This window comes from Quercus lobata, chromosome 4 (assembly GCF_001633185.2).
Source record: "Quercus lobata isolate SW786 chromosome 4, ValleyOak3.0 Primary Assembly, whole genome shotgun sequence".
Lineage (NCBI taxonomy): Eukaryota > Viridiplantae > Streptophyta > Magnoliopsida > Fagales > Fagaceae > Quercus > Quercus lobata.
The window spans coordinates 26,200,775-26,227,385 of NC_044907.1; the positions used below are offsets into that span (position 1 = coordinate 26,200,775).

A 26,611-nucleotide genomic window follows, 5' to 3' on the forward strand; every position below is an offset into this window, starting at 1 on the left:
CAAAGTTTAGTTCAAAATCAACTGTAGATGATTTTTGTTATTTAAAAGAATGTTGAATTCTATTTTTAAATTATTAATTTAAAATGTATTAATAGACGGTTATTTTTTTTTTCTCCTCTCTTTTGTTGAAATTTTCTTAACATTAAATATATACTAATTTGTATTTTAAATAATTTTTTTTATTGAGGTTTTGGCCCCCACTAAATTTTGATCCTAATTCTGTCCCTACTTATCACATATTAAAGCATACAGTAAACATGAATCTAAATACAACCTCCCAAGGCAATAGTACATGTTAAAATTTTTTATTCATTTACCAACACCACCAGGGATATTCTATGAAACTACTGTCAAATGGAGCTTCACTAGTTATCCATAAACTTTTACATATTGCTTACTACCTCCAAACTCGATAAATTTCTATTTGGCCTTTTTTATGCCAAGATTTTGTTGAAGTCTTTGAAATAAAAGAAAAAGGAGATTTATTGAAGTTCCAATTTATCAAAAGAAAAATACAATATAATACAAAATAAAAGAATGACTTTGTAAATTTCCCTAGAACAAATAGACAACAAAGCAAGAAATAGCTGGGATGTTATTGCAAAAAAAACCTAATCAAACCCTGAACTAGCTCTCACTCTACATAAATTAATAACCAAACCTCCCCTGAATTTCTATCACAGTTCCAATGCATAAAAATTCAACAATTTACTGATCCATCAACAAATTACAGAGATTGAAGAGGAATATAGAATTGAAATTTAACAAACACATCATCCATATGAGATGCAATATCAATTTCTCCAAATCATGCATAACTTTTTGAAATTTTATTTTTGATAACCAAAAAAAAAAAAAAAATGGAGTTCAGGCACAATAACTCTAATACACAATTCCACCCACGAATGAAACTAGACTCTCCGCATATACCAGCTTGTATTCGGGTGAATTAGTTTGGATACCCTATGAATTGAAGATTCTTAATTTCTTGAAAACCAATGTTATACAAGACCATTGCGGCATTGCCTCATTGTCATCTACCAGAAGAAACTAAAGCTGTCCAGTTTCAAGTATAGTACTTCATCTTGTTTTGATTTCTTGGTTTCAGCCTAATCATCTGATGTGTCAGCAACGACCTTTGGTCAGTTAAAAGCTAAACCAACTTTAAGTTCACAAAGAGGAAGAAAAAAACAATAATATGTGTATATGGAGTTACTTCAACTTGAGTTATTACAACTGACCTAAGAATTCAAATGCGATTAGATGAGTATATGGAAAAAGATAAGAATAGGATATGCTTATATGGAGTTACTTCAGCTTGAGTTTTTACAGCTGGCCTTTTAAGAATTAAAATGCAATTAGATGAGCATATGGAAAAAGATAAGATTAATTAGGATCTAACAAAAATTTCCAAGGAATTTCATATCCACGAATAACATGAGCAAAACATAGAGCATATATCATATATGGGAAGTCTAAAAAAACAAGAATCAGGCAAACCAAATATACCACCTGATGAGGATAAAAGGAGAGCTTAAACCACACGGACATAAAGCCGACGGTTTAATACTTTTTCTTTGGGCGTAGCAGACGGTGCTTATGCTGACGGTCATAGTATCAGCTGACTCCGTGGTTGACGACTCAAATGCTGACGGTATAACAAAGGTGACGGAGGAAAATTGAGGCTGACGGACCGGGAACAAGTTTACTTGCTTTCCACGCTAGATAATATTTAAAGGATCCCCATAAGGAAAAGATCCCGTAAAATACGCTCAAAAGGACTCCTATAAGGAAAGGACTTCTACTCCAAGGTAAAGAGGTCAACCTTCTACTAGTATAAAAGCCCAAGCATCCTCACAAACTAAGGTACGCATAATTTACCCTCTCTAGCACTCTAGAGCAGTGAGAATAGTTCTAACTTGACCTTCGGAGGGTGTTTGGCCGGTACCACACCGGTACTCTCTGCTAGGTTCTTCCTTTTCGTTGTGCAGGTGCCGTTTGATCGTACGAGGAACGTGTGACTCACTGGTGATACTATTTTCGGCATCATCAGTTGGCGCCGTCTGTGGGAACCGTAGCACGTTCTCGCTTCCTAGACAAAAGAGTTACATGGTACTCACTCGCTCAATGGCGACTACCAACGACGCTCAAGAAGAAGAAGCCCCTACGACTGCTCTTGAAAGACAGGTGAGGACACTCGCCGCTGCCGTAGAGCGCCTCACCAAACAAAATCACGACCTAGAAGAGCAACTGAGACAGAAGAATGCAGCCCCCAACAACCAAGGAGCAGATCAAGAGGGAACTAGCGCCGACAGGAGAAATCAGGAAGGCCCCCAGGCCAGCAACGCCCCGAGCAAACCAGAACGGCAGAACACGAGCATCCCCTCCCTCGCAGAGATTGCTCCGCCACTTGTTATTGCGGAGATGCAGGCCATGAAGGAACAAATGGAGGTCATGATGAATGCTCTCAAGGGACGAGTATCAAGCGACCTGGACGACCTTGTCAACCGAACTGACTCGCCGTTCACCGCCACCGTCAACTCCTACCCTTTACCAAGCAAATTCCGCATGCCACAGATAGACAGTTATGACGGGGTCAAGGACCCGCTGGACCACCTGGAGACCTTCAAGACCCTAATGCACCTTCAAGGAGTAGCGGACGCCATCATGTGTAGGGCCTTCCCCACAACACTGAAGGGCGCAGCGAGAATTTGGTTCAGCCGACTGGCACCAAACTCCATCGGCACCTTCAAAGAGCTCAGCGCTCAGTTTACCGCACACTTCATTGGAGGCCATCGATACAAGAAGTCTACAGCGTGCTTGATGAGCATGGAACAGCGAGAAGATGAAACTTTAAGGGCTTACATCTCCCGCTTCAACAAAGAGGCACTCTCAGTCGATGAAGCCGACGATAAGATCCTTGTTGCGGCATTCACGAATGGCTTGAAGAAGGGAAAGTTTTTGTTTTCCCTATACAAAAACGACCCTAAGACCATGTCGGAAGTGCTTTACCGCGCCACGAAGTATATGAACGCTGAAGATGCCCTATTAGCTCAGGAAGAGAAGCCCAGGAAAAGAGAACGACAAGAAGACAATCGGCAAGACCAAGGCCGCAAGAAGACAAGAACAGGAGACCGGAGGGAAGAAAGACGCCCTAGACCAATGGGGGGAAGGTTCACAAGCTTCACTCCGCTAACAGCCCCGGTGGATCAAGTCCTTATGCAAATCAAGGACGAAGAGGCTCTGACGTTCCCAGGAAAACTGAAAAGCGACCCTTCCAGGGATAAGTATTGCCGTTTCCACCGCGACCACGGCCACGACACGGCTGATTGCTATGACCTCAAGCAGCAGATTGAGGCCCTTATCAGACAAGGAAAGCTGCAGAGATTCGTTAGCAAGGAGAGAGCGGATCCCCCCGCACAAGACCAGCACCCCCGACGGGACAATGAGCGACCGAGGCCTCCGATCGGGGATATCAGGATGATCGTAGGAGGAACGGCTGCCGCCGGGTCATCCAAGAAAGCCCGCAAGACCTATCTTCGGATGGTACAAAATGTTCAGCTGACGGGAGTCGTGCTGAAGATAGCACGGAGAGAAGGTCCCATAATCGGATTCTCAGAGGAAGACGCGCGACGCCTTCACCATCCACATGACGATGCGCTCGTCGTCAGCCTGCGTGTGGGGGACTACAACATGCACCGGGTGCTGGTCGACAATGGCAGTTCAGCGGATATTCTATACTATACAGCGTTCCAGCAGATGAGGATCGACAGAGAGCGGTTGATCCCAACCAACGCCCCGCTTGTTGGCTTCGGCGGGAGCCGGGTATTCCCATTAGGCGCAGTCACATTATCCGTCATTGTAGGCGACTACCCTCGACAAATAGCCAGGGACGTGACATTCTTGGTGGTCGATTGCTCATCAGCCTACAACGCTATCCTCGGGCGACCCACGCTCAACTCATGGAAAGCAGTAACCTCCACCTATCACCTAATGATCAAGTTCCCGACTGATTACGGAGTAGGCGAACTGCGCGGGAGTCAGATGGCCGCACGCGAATGCTACATAGCCATGATGGAAATGGAGGATCAGGTTCAGGCTTTAAGCATAGAAGAGCGCCGGACGGTAACAGAGCCGGTCGAGAAGTTGGAAGAGATACCCCTTGACAATTCCGATCCTAGTCGAACGACCAAAATTGGAACGCTCGCTAACACCACGATCCGTCAGGAGCTCGTAACCTTCCTCAGACGCAATCGGGACGTATTCGCGTGGGATCATGAAGATATGCCGGGAATAGATCCTTCAGTCATGGTGTATAGGTTGAACGTATCGCCCGCCTTTCCACCTATCAGACAGAAGAAAAGAGTGTTTGCCCCCGAGCGAGACCGAGCCATAGCAGAAGAAGTCAGAAAGTTACGGGAAGCAAGTTTTATTAGAGAAGTATACTATCCCGACTGGTTAGCAAATGTGGTGATGGTCAAGAAGGCGAGCGGGAAATGGCGGATGTGCGTGGACTTCACCGATCTCAATAAGGCCTGCCCCAAGGATAGCTACCCCCTCCCGAGGGTCGATATCCTAGTAGACTCCACGGCTCGACACCAGCTGCTGAGCTTTATGGACGCCTTCTCGGGGTACAACCAAATCCGAATGCATGAAGCCGACCAAGAGAAAACGTCGTTCGTAACCAGCCAAGGCCTCTTCTGTTACAAGGTGATGCCCTTCGGCCTAAAAAACGCAGGCGCAACGTACCAGAGACTCATGAACAAAATGTTCGCGCAGCAGATTGGGAGGAATGTCCAAGTCTATGTGGACGACATGTTGGTGAAAAGCCGAAAGGAGGAAGATCATCTAGGAGATCTCAAAGAAACATTCGACACACTTCGCTCCTACAATATGAAGCTCAATCCAGGAAAGTGTGCCTTTGGAGTAACGGCAGGAAAATTCTTAGGATTCATGGTGTCTCAGAGGGGCATCGAAGCAAATTCGGACAAGATCCAGGCCATCCTGGATATGGCACCACCAAGAAATGTGAAGGAGGTACAAAGCCTCAACGGAAAGATAGCGGCACTAAACAGGTTCGTGTCAAGGGCTACGGACAAGTGTTTACCCTTCTTCCGAACATTGAAGAAGTCCTTCGAGTGGACTGACGAATGCCAGCAAGCGTTCGAAGAACTGAAGGTTTACCTTTCCTCCCCACCATTACTAAGCCCGTCGCAGCCAGGAGAAGAGCTTTTTCTCTATCTAGCCGTCTCCCCCGCGGCAGTTAGCGCGGCCCTGATCAGAGAAGAGGAGAAAGTACAAAAGCCCGTATACTACGCAAGCCGAGCGCTTCATGGGGCCGAAGAAAGATACCCGCCCATGGAAAAACTTGCCCTGGCATTGATCACGGCAGCCCGCAAGCTCAAACCGTACTTCCAAGCCCACACGGTGAACGTTTTGACCGATAAGCCTTTAAGGCGAGCAATGAGCAGTCCCGAGGCTGCGGGACGATTGGCATTATGGGCTATAGAACTGAGCGAATTTGATATTCAGTACCGCCCGCGGACTGCCATCAAGGGACAGGTCGTCGCCGACTTTATAGCTGAGTTCACTCATGATGAAGACAAGGAAGCAGCAGAGTCCCCTCAATGGAGTATATATACGGACGGGTCATCCAACAGGCAAGCCGCAGGGGCCGGCATTGTGCTATTATCGCCCGAAGGGGACACCATCGAATGTATGGTCCGTCTCGACTTCCCTGCCACCAACAATGAATCAGAGTATGAGGCTCTGATAGCAGGGCTCGACCTCGCCAAAGCAGCAGGAGCCGCGAGGGTAGTCATCTACTGCGATTCACAGGTCGTCACTAACCAAATCAATGGAGACTATGAGTGCAAGGGCGAAAAGATGAAGAAGTACCTTGGTGAAGTAAAAGCGAGAGTGGCTGACCTAGAAGCTAAAGTTGTCCAAATCCCTAGAGAAGAAAACGAGCGGGCCGATCGCCTAGCGAAAGCCGCCTCAGCAGAACAAATGGTCATCCCTGGTAATGTACTCTCCTTCATACAGCTTTCTCCGCTAATAGACCTCAGCAACATGCAGGAAATATGCTCCGACAAAAGCTGGACGACGCCGTTAGTTTCATACTTGAGGGACGGGGTCTTACCAGACGAAAAGGAAGCCGCAAGAAGACTTAAGGTCCAGGCAGCGAGGTTCGTCTTGATAAAAGATGTCCTTTACAAAAGAGGTTTCTCCCGACCATATCTAAGATGCTTGGGTGTGGAAGAGGCAGACTATGTCATGAGAGAGGTGCATGAAGGAATCTGCGGAAACCACTCAGGGACCAAATCGTTGGTACACAAGCTTGTGCGAGCAGGATACTATTGGCCCACTATACAGAAGGACGCCGAAGCCTATGTCAGGGCTTGCGACAAGTGCCAAAAGTTCAGCAACATTATTAGGCAACCAACCGAAGAGCTGACCCCAATGACGGCCCCATGGCCGTTCGCACAGTGGGGCTTAGATATCATGGGACCCTTCCCTACAGCAGCACGACAGCTAAAGTTCCTGGTGGTAGGCATCGACTATTTCACAAAATGGGTGGAAGCTGAAGCATTGGCCACAATCACGGAGAAAAACGTACGAAGCTTTGTTTGGAGATGTATCATATGCAGGTTTGGCATTCCTAGAGTCTTCGTCTCGGACAACGGACGGCAATTCGACAACGACCCCTTTCGAGATTTCTGCTCACAACTAGGAATAAAGAACCACTATTCCTCCCCCGCCCACCCTCAGGCTAATGGCCAAGTCGAAGTAACGAACCGATCCTTGCTCAAAATTATCAAGACCCGGCTCGAGGGGGCAAAGGGTATATGGCCCGATGAATTGCCAAGCATATTATGGGCTTACAGGACGACAGCAAGGACACCCACAGGAGAAACACCATTCCGACTGACATATGGAAATGAAGCGGTCATTCCAGCAGAAGTTGGGCTCACAAGCTACAGGGTGCACAACCACGACGAAAACAAAAATGATGAGGCCATGCGACTACAGCTGGACCTAATAGACGAAATCAGGGCAATAGCAGAACAAAGGCTCGCTCGATACCAGGACCGTATGGCTAAACACTACAACTCTCGGGTTCGACACAGGGACTTCCAGGTTGGAGACCTTGTTCTTAGAAAGGTCATGGGCGCCGCTAGGGACCCTACCCAAGGGAAACTCGGCCCCAATTGGGAAGGACCCTACAGAGTTACGTCGTGGCTAAGGAAAGGCACATACCATCTAGAGACATTGGAAGGAAAGAAACTGCCGCACCCGTGGAACACCGAGCACCTACGAAGATACTACCAGTAGGAGCGACAGCACAAAGTTCAATTTTTTATTTTACATTCCAGCAAGACTTTAGTCTCACTCCTCATAACTATCATTTACTTTAATCTTTTGCAACAATTCTTCTTTTTAGCCCAAGGGGCAGGATTTGGTTTTAATTACTTTCATTTGAATGCATGACAATAAGAGGAGTTTTTCAGAAATTACTGAAGTGTATTTCTTCTACGGTCTACTAGGTTCGCGGCCAAAACCGCTAAGTCCATAACATACGGACCAAAAAGACGTCAAAGACATCAAGGCTAAGGCCGACGGTCCAAAAGATGAAACAATCATCGTATGGACGAAGTCCTAAAAAACTAAGGACTAATGAAGGTGTTAAATACACCAAAGCTTAAAAAGCTGACGAACCAAAAAAGATGTCAGAGACATCAAGGCTAAGGCCAACGGTCCGGGAAATCTAAAAAACCGACGGTCCAAAAGATGAAACAATCATCAAATGGACGAAGTCCTAAAAAACTAAGGACTAATGAAGGTGTTAAATACACCAAAGCTTAAAAAGCTGACGGGCCAAAAAAGATGTCAGAGAAATCAAGTCTAAGGCCAACGGTCCGGGAAATCTAATAAGCCGACGGTCCAAAAGATGAAGCGATCATCAAATGGACGAAGTCCTAAAAAACTAAGGACTAATGAAGGTGTTAGATACACCAGGCTTAAAAAGCTGACGGTCTAGTGGATGAAAATATCATCATATGGACCAGGTCCTAAAACTAACGGACGGACTAATAAAGGTGTCAAAAACTAAGGCTGAAGGCAAGAACCAACGGTCGGAAAAACCAAATTAAAAAAGTGACGGTCCCAACCCAATTGAACAGAATTCTCTTCTTTTCAGTTATCACATATTAAAGCATACAGTAAACATGAATCTAAATACAACCTCCCAAGGCAATAGTACATGTTAAACTTTTTTATTCATTTACCAACACCACCAGGGATATTCTATGAAACTACTGTCCAATGGAGCTTCACTAGTTATCCATAAACTTTTACATATTGCTTACCACCTCCAAATTCGATAAATTTCTATTTAGCCTTTTTTATGCCAAGATTTTGTTGAGGTCTTTGAAATAAAAGAAAATTGAGATTTATTGAAATTCCAATTTATCAAAAGAAAAATACAATATAATACAAAATAAAAGAATGACTTTGTAAATTTCCCTAGAACAAATAGACAACAAAAGCAAGAAATAGCTGAGATGTTATTGCAAAAAAAAACCTAATCAAACCCTGAACTAGCTCTCACTCTACATAAATTAATAACCAAACCTCCCCTGAATTTCTATCACAGTTCCAATGCATAAAAATTCAACAATTTACTGATCCATCAACAAATTACAGAGATTGAAAAGGAATATAGAATTGAAATTTAACAAACACATCATCCATATGAGATGCAATATCAATTTCTCCAAATCATGCATAACTTTTTGAAAATTATTTTTGATAAAAAAAATAAAAAAAAGGAGCTCAGGCACAATAACTCTAATACACAATTCCACCCATGAATGAAACTAGACTCTCCGCATATACCATAGCTTGTATTCGGGTGAATTAGTTTGGATACCCTATGAATTGAAGATTCTTAATTTCTTGAAAACCAATGTTATACAAGACCATTGCGGCATTGCCTCATTGTCATCTACCAGAAGAAACTAAAGCTGTCCAGTTTCAAGTATAGTACTTCATCTTGTTTTGATTTCTTGGTTTCAGCCTAATCATCTGATGTGTCAGCAACGACCTTTGGTCAGTTAAAAGCTAAACCAACTTTAAGTTCACAAAGAGGAAGAAAAAAACAATAATATGTGTATATGGAGTTACTTCAACTTGAGTTATTACAACTGACCTAAGAATTCAAATGCGATTAGATGAGTATATGGAAAAAGATAAGAATAGGATATGCTTATATGGAGTTACTTCAGCTTGAGTTTTTACAGCTGGCCTTTTAAGAATTAAAATTAGATGAGCATATGGAAAAAGATAAGATTAATTAGGATCTAACAAAAATTACCAAGGAATTTCATATCCACGAATAACATGAGCAAAACATAGAGCATAAGTCTAAAAAAGCAAGAATCAGGCAAACCAAATATACCACTAGTATAAGAAAAAAGGCCAGAGAAATGGGTGGGTTTGGGTTGAATTTGACACCCCTGAAGTGATAAGAGTTGTGAGTGGAATGGCCTTTTAATGACATCTTCCAGTTGGAGTATGTAATCATAAAGAAATCAACTATAATGGAGTCTTTTCTGGTGGAGGTGGGGCGGCTTGAAATTCTTACCTCTTTTGTTGTCTCTAATGAAAACTATGTTGGCTTGCAAGACTTGGAATACAAAAAAAAAAAAAAAAAAAAAAATCCATGCCGGATGGATCATGCAATCAAAGGAGGTAAGCCCATCTCATTTCAACCGATTTGTTATTATTTTCAGATTAGAGAAACATTTTTCGTCACATCCTATGTTACTATAAAATTTCTTCATCACTTTTATTTTTTCTGGAATCTTTTACATTTACCACAATGGCTAGGATCTTTTCCACATTCCATATGCACCTAAAAAAATTTAATTTACATAATTTTTTGCTTTGGAAATTGGTCCTCTTCAGAATTTTGCTTCTTTCTTCTCTTCCTCACTGCAGAGAGCTCTAAAGGCTAATTACATCACTAATCTTGTTATCCTTGCCATCCTCACCGAGTCACAAGTAAGGGCTGTCCAACTCTTTCCTCTTTAGTATCAGGAATTCTAATTGTCCTACGTTAAGATAGTGGTGCCAGAGGCAAACGGTGAGAAAATTGCCCCAGGATGACTCAGGTGTTTGTTCCATGAAACATCAAGGCCATTTTTGAGGCTGTCACATCACTACCAGTAATTACAAGTACGTGTTTTCAAACCAGAGGATCCCTGCTTGGCAGATGTTTGTTCATTTAATTGAGTTGTGTTTGTTGGTAAAAAAATTGGACCTCCAATCATGAATATTTTTTAAATCTTAACTATTCTGCGGGTTTTCTTACACAATTTGTGCAACATGATGAGGCTGCCAACAGTAATGTGCCTAACCACTGCTTGACATCTTCCTGTTGATGAATACAATAATTATAGGCTTGTTTTTTAAGATCCAAGGTGGTTGCTATCAACCAAATTTGACCTTCTTTAAATTCTGAAGAGCTAAATTTATATCCAACAAGCAACAATAATATATATCCTACTATGTGTTGACTGTTCTGTTTCCTTCATATCAAGTTTGGACCTCCATATAGCAATGGAGAGAATGATGCCCCATAGCTCCAATTATCAGATTTTAGATTTGGCTGAAAACATATCACTTGCGCAATTTATAAGATTAATTGTTATTATTACAAATCTAGAACTTTGGAAATTTATTGAATGAGGAATTGAAGCAGATTGCTTTTGTGCAATGCGAAATGAAGCAATCAAACAAGTTTAGGTCTTATAATGGTGGTTTAAAAATTCTCAAAAAAACACATCTCATATTTCTGCTTTTGGAGTTCTTAACTGGCGTCAAAAAGGTTTTTTTTATACTAGGTTTCAAAATGGGGGTTTAAAAAGTAATACTATAAGTTCCTAAAAGTCACAACTCAAAACAACAGTAATAGAATTTGTAAGTGAGTTAAGCCAGGAATTTATTTCAGCTATAGCTTCCGAACCTAAATTATAGAGTAGTACAATCCATAATTTAAAAATATCATTTTTTTTATACAGTGATCCTAATCAATTCTGGCTCACGCCAAAGGCATATATAGGAAAAATGGGGATAAGCATGGTAAACAACAAACAGCAAGTGCAATCAGATGAGTGTATGGAAAAAGAGAAGATTAGGATCTAACAGAAAATCATCAGGGAATTTCATATCGATTAATAACATTGGCAAAACGGAGAGCATATATCATATATGGGAAATCTAAAAAAAATAAGCATCACGAAAATCAAATATACTAGTAGTATAAGAAAGAAGGCCAGAGAAACATTTTACGAACCTTGCAATAAAGCTTTTGGAATGGTTGTTGAACTTGGAGAGGTCAGACTCAAAGCATTGGGCAATTGACATATAAGGACCCTCGGCTTAGGTTAGGAGTAACTGAAATAACTTAACTGTAAGTACATCCTACAGATAACATAATAATTCAAAGTCAAAGCTATGGTGACAACTTCTGAAGATGTGGTGACACTAAGAGTAGGATTGCCGGTATAAAATATAAATTCCAAAATACGACATTGTCTAAAAGGTTAATTGTGTTTGCAATAGGATTCCTAGGAGAAAGAAAAGAATGGAAAGGAAGGAAAGCAGTGGATTATTTCGTATTTGGAGTATTGGGCGTGCAACAGACAAGGATAATAAGGAGATCATGTAAGGAGGCTTAATAGAACAACAACACATGGAAACAAGGTTGAACAGAACACAAACCTGTGGCTTGGCTAAAAGAAGCACATCATGATGAATAACAGAACATGAAAAACTATCCATCTAAATTTGTAAGTAAAAAGATCAACAACGTGAACAATTTCACAAAAGCTAGCAATAGAGTCATCTACCTCCAATAAATATGGTTTCCATCAAAATATATAAAACTTAATTTGTCACATTACCCAGTGATACAGCTCCTCAAGTAACCAAGTACTTGTAAATTTTACTAGAACAAATAGACAACAAAGCTAGCAATAGCTGAGATGTTATTTAGCTCTCACTCTAAATAAATTAACAAACACACCATCCATATGAGATGCAATATCATCTTCTCTAAGACACACATAAGTTATTGAAACAATATTTTTTGATATAAATAACTAGGAGCTCAGGCAAAATAACTCTAAAACACATTTCCACCTGTGAATGAAACAAGACTCTCCACGTAATCGACAAGTTCCAATGGCAGGGATGTGTGTGGATAGCCTGTGCATTGAAGAATCCTAATTTCTTGAGAACCAATGTTATACAAAACCATTGCCCAATTTTTATCAAACAGAAGGAATTCTCCATTCCCGAAAAATCGTACTGGACATGTAATTGGTACAGGGGGATTTACAACAAGCTGTTTGGTCCAAGAATCCTCGACCCCATATTCACGCATCACCCATATATCAATATCAATGCATTCAGTGATACCATAAAGAATACAAGCAAGGCAATCATTGAATACAGCAAGCCTTTCGCTTTTGCTTGTTGAAAACTCTGGAAACCTTATTATTTGAAAAACCTCATGGCTCATGTCAAAGGATATAATTATGCGATTATTATATCTCTCCCCTGGTTCTTCGTTGGGGAAACCAAGCCAATGATGAACTCCATTAAAGTATATCTCATCATGACGAGTATCCACACTAACGTTTGAATGAAGAAAAGGGGTGCTAAATATTTGGGTCCAGGAATCAGCCCTTAGGGAGTAAACATAAAAAGAATTGTAGTAGCTTGTGATTGCATATTTCAAAGTATATCTCTCAACTCTAACCACCTTGTAGTCATTAGAAATTTGATCATAACCAAATGCAAAAAAGGAAAACGATTTTTTTGATTGAACAAAATCAGGAGTTTTGGTTATGGGATAGGCAACGGTTTTACCTTCTCTGATCGCCGGATTCCATAAAACAAAGCCATGAAAGGAGGGGTAGCAATTGAATAGACCGCCAATACAAATAATGCCGTTGATGCAAGCAAACATGTTGGTGCGTAGTAGTCCATCTGTGAACAAGCCACTCATCATATTCTCCCCCTGAAAGTAGTCCACAAAAGGTAGTCGTCGTTCTTCTTCAAGAACAAGCCACTCATCAGAAACAGAACCAACATCATGATGATATTGCGGGAGGTGATCATGATAAACACTTCGGTGGTCATTGGCCTCGTCGTGATGATGAGATTGCAGGAGGTATTTTGAAACAAGACTTCTTTCGCCAAGGATCTCGAGAAGAAGAGTTGGATTTGGATGGTTTTTAGTTTTAGACTGATTGTAACGAAGGTGTTTGGCAATGAAAGTTCGGGTTTGGAAAAGAGCTGACCATGACTTTTTAACGCACTTGAAACGAACTAATGATTTTACTGGAAGCCATGCCAAGATCTCTTCCACCAACTCTTCTGGTAAACTTTTTAACCTACACCTTCTCGAATCAGAATCATCGGAGCTTAAACTTAAGCTGCACCTTCTCGACCTCCGCCCCCACCTCCACTTCGAATCGTCGGACCTTAAACCTAAGCTGCACCTTCTCGACCTCGACATTTTCGATTGACTACTACTATGAAATCCCTAATATATACTCCTTTACTCCCTAGTCGGCTAGTCCGTTAGGTCGGCCCATGATATATTTTTATTTGCAGATGCATAGAGTGGACCGGGTCTGGGTAATGGATACAGCCGAGTCCAACTATTGTGGAAGCAAGAGGGGGCCCAATTATGTATTCATGGCTTAATTTGCCTCCATTATAATTTAGTATTATAACATTTTCCAATAAAAAAAAAAACGTTGGAATGATTTTTTAAAATAATAATAAAGTATTAGAAACGTAGGTTTTTCTTATAGGGAAAAAAACAACAGCAACGTGAGTTGTTTAATTTATTTTTCTCTTTTAAAAACAAAAAAAAAAACAATAAGTATATAGTTGCTTTGAAGAAGTGGGTTAGTGAGAGAGTGTTCTTATTTTATAGGCAATATTTTAGTGCAAGTTAAACAAGTATTTTTGCTAGACCATCCTTTAGTTTTGTCTTTACTTGAACGTGGAAAAATATAGGAGTATTTTGAAATCAAAAAAATGTCCAATCCAAACAGGGAAAGCCCCTTAAATAGTAGTATAGATAACACACACACACATGTTAGGTTCAAGATACATAGTCTATTTTTTTAAAAAAAAAATAGTTACAACATGCTGCTAGCCTCGTAGCTCAAACTTTTTCTCCCTAAAAAATATTGAAATGTTAATTAGAAAATTTTAGTAGGGTTTGAGAGGTGATAGAAGGAGGATTCATAGGAAAATTTGGGAGTCCATGTGTTTACCAAAATTGGCTGGAGATTTGGGTTTTAGAGATCGTGCTAAATTTAATGAAGCTATGGGTGTGGCATTTGGTTCAAGATACGAGTTCTATTGGGTCTTCAAGGCAAAATACTTCCCAAATTGCTCTATTTTTTAAGCTAAATCCTCCTCAGGTTCTTTTGCTTGGAAAGGTATCCTATTAATTGCTGAAGGATGGTGATGGAAGAGTGTTATCTCCTCCTACTTTCTCTCTTTAGATGCAATAGTGGATGCCCTTTTTGATCCACATTCGTGTTGGTGGAATACCCATCTCATTGATCTATGTTTCTATCCTCCCAAAGCTCAACAAATTAAGTCCATCCCTATCTGCTCCATCCCACGATCTAATGTGCTAATTTGGCTGAAGGAAAGGATTGGAATTTATTCAGTAAAGATGGGTTACTAAGCTCTCTGTGAAGGCTCCACACAAACTCATGTCCAAACTCAAAGTGCAGAAGCTAAGAAATCTTTTTGGAAAGGAATTTGGTAGCTTAAAGTACTGAGTAAGATCAAACATTTTATGTGGAAACCTTGTTCTAATGCTTTGCCTACAAAAGCTAATTTATAGTATAGAAAAATTCAAAGTGATCCAACCTATCATGTATACTCTAAAGTTCCAAAAATTATTTTGCATGCTTTGTGGGGTTGAAAAAAAGTTCAGCCTATTTGGGAAACTGAATTTGGTTAGTTGGACAAAGATAAAGCATCATCGAGCTCTTTTGCGGTTTTGGTGGAACTAGTTTGTGAAAACCCTCTCTCCTAGCCCTATTTTCTATCACGGCTTAGGCTACATAGAATCACAGACACAAAAGTCGTTTACTGGAAAATTCTGTGCCTTTGGATTAAATTGCATGCTTTGCAAAGGATTACCTTCACAGCTTCAAGAGTTTCGAAGTGCAGCAACCAAGAAAGAAAAGTACAATTAGAAAGAAATGGTCTCCTCTAGCGATGGGATCCATAAAAACAAACTTTGATGGTGCAATGTTTGATGAGTCAAGCTCGACTAGTATTGGACTTGTTTCCAATGGTGAAGTCATAGTTGCACTCTCATAGAAAACTCAAAAAGCCTTCATTTGTGGTGACATTAGATATGTTAGCAGCAAGGAGAGCGGTTTAATTCATCAATGAAACCAGGTTCATCACTCATCCTTCAAAGGAGACTTTGAGATTGTTATAAACTCTCTTAAGCTTAGGGATATGTCCCTTCTTCTGTTGGTCATCTTATCGAAGACATTGTGTCTTTTGCCAGCTCTTTACAGAGCTTCTCTTTCTTTCATATTGGAAGCCAAGGTAATGAGGTGACACATGCCTTAGCCAAAAGAACAAGACTTTATTTTCCCTTTCAGTTTGGATAAAGTCTGTTCCTCTAGATATTATTTCGTTTGTTATGATTGATTTACCAGTCCATGAATAAAGGGATTAGGATTCAAAAAAAAAAATTTCTTTAATTAGACTGCAACATTAGAGTGACCCACATTAGGATTCCAAAAAGAGGACCTAAGTTAGGTTTTATATATATATATATAAAGGAAAGAGACTCATGTTAGGACTCCTCTCTTGCCACCTCAAAACCCTAAACATAACTTCTTCTTTTTTTTGACAAACAAGGGTGTCCAGACCTTTTCAAGTATCTGAGTATTCCCTTGAGTATATGCAGTGCCCCCGTCTCACACGCACCAGATTATTACAGAAAGGAATCCCATGGGAGTAGCCCGAAAATGCTGGCAAGAAGTTTTAAGCCCAGAATCTCATGGATATCATGAGGCCTTAGGAACTTGGTAAGGCGACATTGTAGCTAGGCTTCTCCTCTCTCTCTAGTCCACATCTAGAACGATTTCAAACTTCTAGCCTAGAGAATGATGGTTTTTATTTGGTATGTTATATATAAAATAGATAAATTCTCACGCGATGCGAAGATACTTTACAAATTAATTTGAAACAATTTTTATATTTTTTTTAAAACCTATTTATACTTATTTTGCTGTATAATAGTATTTATGTTTTACCAAAATATTTCTAAGTGCTTTGAAACTCAATTTTCTTAATTCATATTTTATATAATAAAAAAAAATTCATAGAATTGGTTTCCAAATATTGAATGTAATTGCTCTACTAATCTAAATTTTTAAGGTTGGAATAGTCAAATTTTTCAACATTTGTAAGAGACTGACATATTATTTTGTAGACCTTATTTTTTAAATTGATTAAATGATTTTGAAATTTGAAATTTATAAATTTAAATTCAAAATATAAAATACTTTTGTGGGGGGTCCGAGGACCAATGAAGATTGGACCAGGGAATAATTTGCTTAATCCAAGCCCGAAGAGATAAATGTGCTCCGAGGATTTCATCCACCCGAGGATGGAAACAAAACCAAAAAAATTGGCATCTTGTGATGTTCCAAGGTAAGGAAAAGGGATAGCGATGGAGGCAAGACGATAGGAGGAAGTTTCCTGGAAGGAACACTTTCCTCTTCCGCATTGAATGCCTTACACCAATCTTATCAGCTGCATTAATGAAGAAATGACTCCTGAAAAGTAACTTCACAACTAGCAGCCATTTCCACCATTTTCAGCAGAGTTTTGATAGGACAAATATCCTTAGGAATGCCTGGAGGCATACATGTGGAGGGTTAGGAGCAAGAAAGGGGGATATAAAAGGAAGGGAGTCTCCTAGAAATGGGGGATGGGCACTCTCTAAGAAATGGAATAACAAGAAAGTAAACAGTGCATTATTTGGTGTAGAACTTGAACAAAGTATATATATAAGAAACTAATCCTTGAACCTGTTGAAGAGAGCATTTTTTCTCATTCGCTACTTGTGTTACACCTCTTTGTTACTATGGGCTCTTCAGCCTTAGACTTGAACTTAGCTTAGAATTGCATTTGAATTATTTTCCCACTCTCTAGAGAAAATTCTATTGTTTAGGCTTGATTTGAAAGACAAGATATCACTATTCTAAGTGGGCTTAGGCCTTTGTTTTCTGAACACTTACAACTTTCATATCCTAAAACTACTAAAAATTCAAGCAACATCACAAATACTTCCTCAACTACTCAATTTTCTCATCCAAATACCAAACCCCATAACTCAAACACTCATTTATTATCTCAACAAAAGGAAACCATTTGTAATTACTGGCATATAGAGAATGTGATAAAATAAAGAAAAAACAGTTAAAAACATTTCCATTTATCAAGATTAAATTGCCTTAAGTAAGACTTCCACATTAAAAAATAAAAATAAAAATAAAGAACGAAAAAAACTCTAAAATCATTATTGACTTTTACTTTTATCATCGTACCTCATATAATTTAATATTGCACAAAATATAAACAGTAAAAACTACAAAGAAATCTATAAATTATGAGTTCTAAAACATAATAAAAATATAACTAATCTCATCAACAATCAATTAGAAAGTTTCCTTCTTTTTCTCTTTAGGTTTAAAACAAAATATATTTGAGGTTTTCTCACACCAAACAGCTAAAGACCCAGAGCAATTACATGCTTTACAAACCCACAATTTTGTAGCAAAGAAATCATGAGATATGTTCTAGAGAGAGAGAGAGAGTGAGAGAGAAGTTTATTAGTAAAAAGTGAAAATTTTCTTGTGAGAGAGAGGAATTTATTAGCAAGGAAAACTGATTTTCTATAACTTTTTAGAGAGAGAGAGAGAAATTTTGTCGCAGAGAAAGTTTAGGAGTCACGAGTGGTTTTTTGGAGAGAGAATATGAGTTTTGCTAGAGAGTGAAGATAGCTTCATTAGAAAAATTGAAAGTTTTCATTTGAGAGAGAGATTTAGTAAGGAAAAATAAAAATTTTGAGCTGAATTTTTGGTCTGATTGGTTTATGGTTCGAAATGAGTGCAAAGTTCAAGAAAATCATTGATGTTGGAGAGTATTGTAAAGCGTGACTTTCCTCCAAGAGGATCAAGTTAGTTCCATGGTTTTAAAAACCGAACCGGATTGGCCGGTTCAACCAATTCAACCGGGAACCGACCACTAATTCGGTCCAATTATGATTAAAAACCGAAAAATAGTAAAAACTAGGATTAACAGAAAACCCGTCGGTTAACTGTGAAAACCGAAAACCAAAACAGCTCAACCGTTTTTTGAATAGTTCTTTTAAAATGCTAAAATGATCCCAAAGTCACAGTTCTTAAAACAATCAAAGGCACTTTTGATCTTAGTTTTTGTTTTTTAATCTCTTGAAATAATTATAAATAGAAAGAAAAAGAACATTTAGTCGAAACACTCGCAGCAGATCTACAAATTTTGACTTGCAAATCTTTATCATAGTTTCAACTTTCAATTCCCTTTTGGAGGCACACCATAGATTTCATAGTGTGCCACAATGCCAGTGCCAGTGCCATCACTGCCATGAGAGAGAGAGAGAGAGAAATTTCGAATTGAAATCTATAACAACGGAGGTTTCAAATCTAGAAATTAAAATTAATGAGAGAGCAAGTGGGTAGCTATGAAATCTGAGAAATTTATTAGACTAGTATTATGCCCGTGCGATGCACGGCTTAATAAAAAAATTATATATAAATTTTTGAAATATATATTTTTTGATAATATAATCAAATCTAATAACAAATAAAATAGTACAAATATTTTTAAAAATTAAGTTACATAGATAATGTATATTATGCATAAAAAATAAGTTTATGGATCAAATTATAAATAACATTTGATTGACACGAAATTTGACGTGCCTATTAAGGACATAATAAACATGCAATCCTACAGTTAAATTTTCAAAATATATAACTATATTGATCTTTGTCCTGTAGGGACCAAGTTTGCTCTTAGGCCATTTCCTAAGGCCCTTAAATTTTAGGTCAATAATTAGTTTGATTGAAAAAAAAAAAAAAAGTGTGCTCTCACCCTACCACAAGAAGGCCCCCAAAATTGAGGGTCAATAGAAATCTAACCCAATTGTTATGAGTATAGCAAATCATTATCAGTGATCAATTTCTTTTCACAATCGAAGGTTTCAATTTTTGTAAGTCAATCTATCTTATGGTAGATTATCAACATTAGCCACCCAATCTCCCACATAGCCATGCTCTATACACCCTCTCTCTCTCTCTCTCTCTCTCTCTCTCTCTCTCTCTCCACCAAAATCAAATTAGAAATTAGATTTAAGCTTTTTTTTCACCATATGCATCACCTTGGTCAAGTTAACTTAAAATTCCTTTTTTTTTAATTAAAAAAATCATCTATTTTTCTTAAATGTTTCGTCTGAAACATGATAATTATTTCTCTATATAAAATTAATATTAGTTTGGCTAGGGTTAATTTATTGAATTATGTGTTAAATTTGTCTTTATTTAGGCAGGTTAATTGTTAATTTAGACTGTTTTGTGATTATATTATTAAGTGATTTTTTTTTTTTGATAAATTAGATTCTATTATTCTATGCTTTAAAATTTATTTTTATTCTTGTCATTTCATAATTTATTATTATATATTATGAAAAATCTATAAGAAAAAAAAGTGAAAAGTATAGAAAAATAAATTGAATCTCAAATAGGAATATCTCTTAATAAATCTATTATTGGAAATATAAAATATATAACAAGAAACTTATATGAAATTTCACAAATCAATGAGAATTCATCAAAAAGAGTTAGAAAAATAGTGAAAATTTATATATATATATATATATGTGTGTGTGTGTGTGTGTGTGTGTGTGTAGGGATAAGGGCCCAAAATTATATATTGGGCCTTGAGCCTAGGCCGAGAACGTTGGGTGTTCTGAGAACAAGTAAACAATAATAAGGATGTAAGGCTCAAAGCCTCATGAGTAGGTTACAAATAAGAAGGTTGGGAAGGCAGGTTGAGGAGAAATATATCCTCGAATAGACAAAACACAAATCAAATGTATATCCTACCATTCAAGGTGACCTTCTAGGAAGTTTCACTAATAAGGATGTGTATTATGAATGTATAAAAGAGATGGGAGCTCAAAAAGGCCTAAAAGAAAGCTGCTACTACCACATTAAATACTTTGTAACTAACTCTCTGGTCTTATAAATGAGGAAGTAATCTGTAAACAATATTTTTCAGCCTTACAGCTACTCCCAAAGATTTCAGGAGGGTGCTAATGGGACAATGATCAACTTAAGCAGTCTACCGTCCACGTGTAGAGTAAAGATGAGAAGAAAGAGATAGTATCAAGTAGAGAGAAGACCCTGAGAGGAAGGGTCGGGAATTGAGAGAGAAAGAACTGTAGCAATTAAAACTGTGTCTGTAATCATTTTTAACTGATATATACAAGAACTGGCCTCCTCAAGTTATGCCGAGGACAAATTTACTTAGATGAATCCAGTCTATTTTTATTTGATTGTCTTTTAAGTCCATTCTACCTGTTATCCAACTCATTAAAGTCTAATTTTCCAACCCACTCTCTACAAATTCATTGTATTGGGCTCATTAGGTCTATATCCATTTACAATTTGGGCTTGGGCTTCAAATCGGGTTCTTACAATTGGCGCCGTCTATGGGAAATTACTTGTGTGATAATGAGTATAACGATTGATCATGGTAGGATCAAGTCCACACCAAGAAGAATCTATGGGGTCCCAACGTCAAGATGATTTCCTCAATGTTGATCGCAGGAGGGACCGGGAGGTTAGTGTGCATACCATGCATACTAGTAGAAGCCACTCTTGAGGTAGGAGTCATGTCTCTCAAGAGCAGAATGCTAGGGCCATGCAGTTAGAGATTGATCATTTAAAGAAGAAGTTGTGTCATGCACGACGAAAGCAAACTCCCTCCAATTCTGATGTTTCCTCTGATGATGAAGAGGATATTAGCTATAAACGAAGGTCAAGAACCCCACCCAGTGAGTCTTTCTCCTACAATGAGGAGCACCATCATGAACGAAGGTATAAGAGCCCGCCTCGCAAAGGCTTGGGAAACGACACTATGAGCAGGGCGTTGAACCAAATTTCCAAGTCGCCTTTCACGCGCAAGATCGGAGGGGCAAGACTTCCTCAGCACTTCAATCAGCCAACGTTCATCATTTACAATGGTCAAATGGACCTTGTGAAGCATGTAAGCCACTTCAACCAGAGAATGGCTGTCCATTCCAAGAACGAGGCCTTGATGTGCAAGGTGTTTCCATCCAGCCTGGGGCCCGTGACGATGAGATGGTTCGATGGCCTAGGGGTAGGTTCCATAGATTCCTTTAACGTGTTCACCCGGGCATTTGGCTCTCGTTTTATTAGTTGTAGTAGGATTCTTCGGCCCTTAGATTCTCTACTATCCTTAACCATGAAAGAGAGGGAGACCCTGAAAATGTACTCAGACAAACACTGGGAGATATTCAATGAGATAGATGGTGACTTTGACGATGTAGCCATTAGGACTTTCAAGGTTAGGCTACCTGCCGAGCACGTTTTATGGAAGTCTTTGGTTGGGAAACCTACCACCAGTGTACGCCAACTCATGGACCGAATTGATAAGTATAAGAGGGTCGAGGAAGACCAGTACCAGGGGAAGGGGAAGGCCAAGGTTATATCTCAAGAGATGAGGGATTTCAGGTCGGACCGATACAACAATAACCAACCTTAGAGAGATTTTGCTGGGCAGTCAAGGCTAGCCAATGCTCAGGTAATTCACACGGTGTTCCGAGAACCAGTGCACCAAGTTCTGGAGAAAAGAATGAGTCATTCTTTAAACCCTAGCCTTTCATGTTATGTTATATTTTGGTGGTAAAAGTTGTTTTTTAACGGAAAAGTCAGAGGTGGGTAACGGAGACCAAATAGAGCTAAACACAGGTAAGCAAAGTGCTAATTTTTAAATCAAAGGTAGGCAAGGTGAAAACAGGCCAAACCACAAGTGAGTTTACTGTAATTTGCCCATAATCTTTTATTTGGAATTTTGGATACCTTATTGAATTTGATTTTACATTATACTAGAAACAATTTTTTTTGAATAATAATTTTTGCTCTGAAAGTTTATTATACCAAGAAGTAATACTTGGTCAATCTCAAAAAAATAAAAAAATAAAAAAGTAATGCTTTGTATAATGTTTTTTTTTTTTTAAATGCAATTCCCAAAAAATTAATCTCTAAATTGAAGTTGTGTTTGGTTGTAATAATTGCAACTCATAATATTTTATGAATTGTTTAAAAATAATATAGCATCAGCCTGCATACATTGTCCAACTAATTTTTTTTTTAAATAAAATAAAATCTTACATGTTTAAATAATGAGTAGTTCTTACATTTTGAAAAAATCTGTAATGAACTTATAATGATTATTTCAAAGCATATAATCTCATATTACATATGTTTGTACACCATTTTGTTACTAATCTTTATCAATAAATTTGTTTGTAATTTAGGGTTGTGCATTTAACCCATCAAAGAGAGGAACCCAATCTAACATCTCATGTTGGTTTCCTTATGGGTTGATAGTATTGGGTTGGATTCAGAATTTTTTATTTTGGATTGACAAAATTTTCAATCAAACTAACCCAACCCATGCTATTAATAGTTTAGGAAATATATATTTCTTAAATTTGTTAGTTTAATTTATTTTGGTATTTTAAAGCTTAATTTTGGCTAAATTGGAATATCATCCAAACTTGATAATTCAACTCGATTCCTATGAGTTGAGTTGGGTTGGTTTTTAGAGTTACTATTAGTTGGGTTGGATTAAAAAAATTTTAACCTAAAAAAAAATTCGGTTGAATTAGAAAATATTCCAAATTTAAGCCGACTTGACCCAAGGAGTTTCCTAATTTATTCCCCATATTCCTTGAGGGATGACTTAGTAGAATTTTATTTTTCATTAATTATTACATTAAAGTGGTGGAATTTTTGCCTGTCATGTGTTTGAGCAAACGTTAGGTTCTAGTCTTCTAGACTTCTGGTTATCTTTGGGGTCCTCACAAACTATTTTGTAAAGAAGTACAAGTTGCACAATCAAGGACAAGTTGCCTAATTAAGAGAGCAAGGAAGGCCACTCTCACGGTCTCACCAAGTCAATTGATAAGTCTTCTAACTCACCCAGGGAATAATCAGGATATAGAATAAATAATAATCTTTTATTTGGAAATTTGGATACCTTATTCAATTTAATTTTATGTTATACTAAAAATAATTTTTTCCTGAAAATTTATTATACCAAGAAGCAATGTTTGGTGTAATGTTAAAAAAAAAAAAAAAAAAAAAAAAAAAAAAAAGGAATTCTCTTAAGCCAAATTTTTTTGTAAAATTAGTTGGACATTGTATGCAGGTTGATGTTATATTATTTTTATACAATTCATAAAAATATTATGAATTGCAATTATATTATAACCAAACACAATTTCAATTTAGAGATTAAAAAATCCTTATATGTCTAAATAATTAGTAGTTCTTACGTCTTGAAAAAAAAAATCAATTATGATGATTATTCCAAAGTATATAATCTATTTTTTCATATGTTTATATTAGAGGTGTGCATTCAAACCACCAACATAAAGAACCCAACCTGACGGGTTGAGTTAGTTTCCTTCTTTTTTCTTTTTTCTTTTTTTCCACTGAAGTTTGGGTTGCCCATTGGGTTTGAATTGAAAAAATTTTCAGTCAAAGTAACCAAACCCAACCCAACCCAACCCATCGTATTAATAGTTTAGAAAATATATGTGACTTTGTCTCAAAAAAAAAAAATATATATATATATATATATATGTTACTTAAATTTGTTATTTTGATTTATTTTGGTATTCTAAAACTTAATTTTGATAAAATTAGAACATTATGTTCAATTATCTAAATTGTAATAATTAATTGTATAATGGCATAAATATTCGAATTATACCCAAACTTCTATTAAGTATGATAAAATAATCCCAACCTGATGATCCAACTGGATTCTCAAAAAAAAAAGAACCGGATCCAACTCGATCCCTATGAGTTGAGGTGGGTTGGTTTTTGGGGCTACTATTAATTGGGCTGGGTTGGAAATTTTTCAACCTAAAAAGGCTGTGTTGGATTACAAAATCTTCGAAGTGATGGGATTGTTGATTGTTGCCTGTCATAATAGAAAGGCACTAGATGTACTCAATGTGACCCTAAGAAGTAAGAACTAAAAAGTTTACCTAAGGTTTTTGAGCCCAAAACCATATATCCTTTAATTATTGATTTAGAAGGTAATGATGAGTGTTACTGTTATCTAGTAGTACTATATTAAAAAAAGAAAAAACAACATGATCAGATTCACTGAATCCATTTAGAGCTGCAATTTTGATCATGCCCTCTTGGTCTTGGATCTACTATCCTACCAATATTGAATGGAGACGTCATTGGCTGAGTTGACTCAATAACATTCCTAGTAACTTCAATGATGAAAGTCCTATGCCTAGTAATATGCATTTTATAAAAATTGGAGAGGATGACAACCTTGAATGAATAATATTATGGTCACTACAAATGTGTCAAACTTTTAATATATATATATATATATATATATAAAATTAATTAATTAAAAGGGTATTCTTAATGAGTTCACTTAGAACATTTACCTTTAACGAGTGCACTTAGAGCATTTCTTAATAGATCATTTTAAGAGGAAAAAAAAAAAAAAAAAAAGACCTTTGTTGAGATAGTTACAATATGATACTAACCATTTCTCCTCTAGACTCTAAATACTTTGTGCATGGAAAAATATCAATTCAGCTACAAGGTCATTTTTAGGAAAGTTTTAATATTAGTTTCCTAGGATATATAAAAAGTTGTGACAAAAAGTTTTTTCTTTTTCCTTTTTCAAAAAAAAAAAATTGAACTATTTTCTAAACCAATACTTTCAGAGCATCTATTAACTTTTCCTTAATTAAAAAGTAATCAAAATAAATTATTTACTTAATTATTGATGTATCATGGATCACATTTATTATCTTGCTATTTTGCAAGTCTTTTATAATAAAATTGATAATAGTTTTAGTTTTTCTTTATATGAATACTATTAGTATCTCCAATGCCATGTCAAAAGCTTTGTATCTCTTGGTGTTTTTTAGTAGGGATATAGAGAGTTCTAATCCTGCAAGGCTCCAACTATAAAATTATTCTAACAAAAAAAAAAATAAAACAAAAACCAATGCCATTACATGCATTGCTTTGAGAGAGAAAGAGAGAGAGATTAATTTTATTAGGTGAGTTGCACCCTTTAGAGCATCTACAACAGTGGAGCTAAATTTTTACCAATTTAGCTCCACCAAAAGTTAATTTATCTATTTTACCTACACACATGCTGCAGCAGTGGATCTATTTTAGCTTTCAACATAATAAAATAATATAAACATCACAATAAAATATTATAACCACTACAATAAAATAATATATTCCACTACCAAAAAAATATTACACCACCAATCTCAACCACCTGTACCATCAACCACAAGCACAACCACCACCGCCACCACCACCACCACCATCGGCAGCCCACAGCAAAAAAAAAAAAAAAAAAAAACCCACAACGAGCACAAGCCCACTGCCACAAACACAAACACAAGCCCACTTGCCCACAACAGATCGGAAAACACCAACACCACCACCAGCACTACCGGCAGTCCACAGCAAAAAAGAAAAAGAAAAAAACCACAACGAGCACAAGCCACTGCCACAAACACAAACACAAGCCCACTTGCCCACAAAGAGGAAAAAACACCAACACCACTACGGCAGCAAAAAAAAAAAAAAAAATCCACAACGAGCACAAAAGGAATGGGCTTCGGTCGGCGCAAAAGGAATGAGCACAACGAGTACAAAAATCCACCGAAGCTCAGCCCAACCCAGTGTGAGGAGTGGTCGGCGCTGGGCAGTCGAGCTAGAGAGATGAGGGATGAGGGAGATGAGGAAGGCCGGCGAGCTAGAGAGAAAAAATTGACCGGTGAGCTGAGGATGAGGGAGACCGGCAAGATGGAGAGACCGACGAGCTGAGGGATGAGGGAGATGAGAGACCAGTGAGCTAGAGAGAAAAAAAAATTTAAGTAAGAAAGAAGAAAGAGGAGAAGCCAGAGAGAGAGGGACAGAGAGAGAATGAAATGAGTATTTTAATGAGAGAGAGGAGAGAGAGTGTAATAAAATTTTTTTTTTTTTTTAGCTTTGAGCTACAGTGCACATCTAAAGTGTGCACTGTAGCTGAGGAGCTAAATTTTTTAGATTTAGCCTCTCTGCTGCGTGAAGGATTTTTGATATTTAGAGCTAAAAAATAGCATTATACCTATATA

General features: G+C 37.8%; 2 protein-coding genes across 2 annotated transcripts; one reads left to right on the forward strand and one right to left on the reverse strand.

Moving 5' to 3' along the window:
* Nucleotides 1-11,915: 11,915 nt before the first annotated feature.
* LOC115983813 (F-box/kelch-repeat protein At3g06240-like) lies at nt 11,916-13,647 on the reverse strand. The gene has a single exon (XM_031106636.1). The coding sequence runs from the start codon at nt 13,589-13,591 to the stop codon at nt 12,191-12,193; it is 1,401 nt and encodes a 466-aa protein (XP_030962496.1). The 5' UTR covers nt 13,592-13,647; the 3' UTR covers nt 11,916-12,190.
* Nucleotides 13,648-21,102: 7,455 nt separating this feature from the next.
* LOC115984911 lies at nt 21,103-21,966 on the forward strand. The gene has a single exon (XM_031107897.1). It carries the CDS (start codon nt 21,103-21,105, stop codon nt 21,964-21,966), a length of 864 nt encoding a protein of 287 aa, XP_030963757.1.
* The last annotated feature ends 4,645 nt before the right edge of the window (nt 21,967-26,611 follow it).

What these genes read in the sequence shown, in the direction of transcription:
- LOC115984911 (XM_031107897.1), top strand. Translation starts at nt 21,103, where the DNA reads ATGCAGTTAGAGATTGATCATTTAAAGAAGAAGTTGTGTCATGCACGA.
- LOC115983813 (XM_031106636.1), bottom strand. Translation starts at nt 13,591, where the DNA reads ATGTCGAGGTCGAGAAGGTGCAGCTTAGGTTTAAGGTCCGACGATTCG.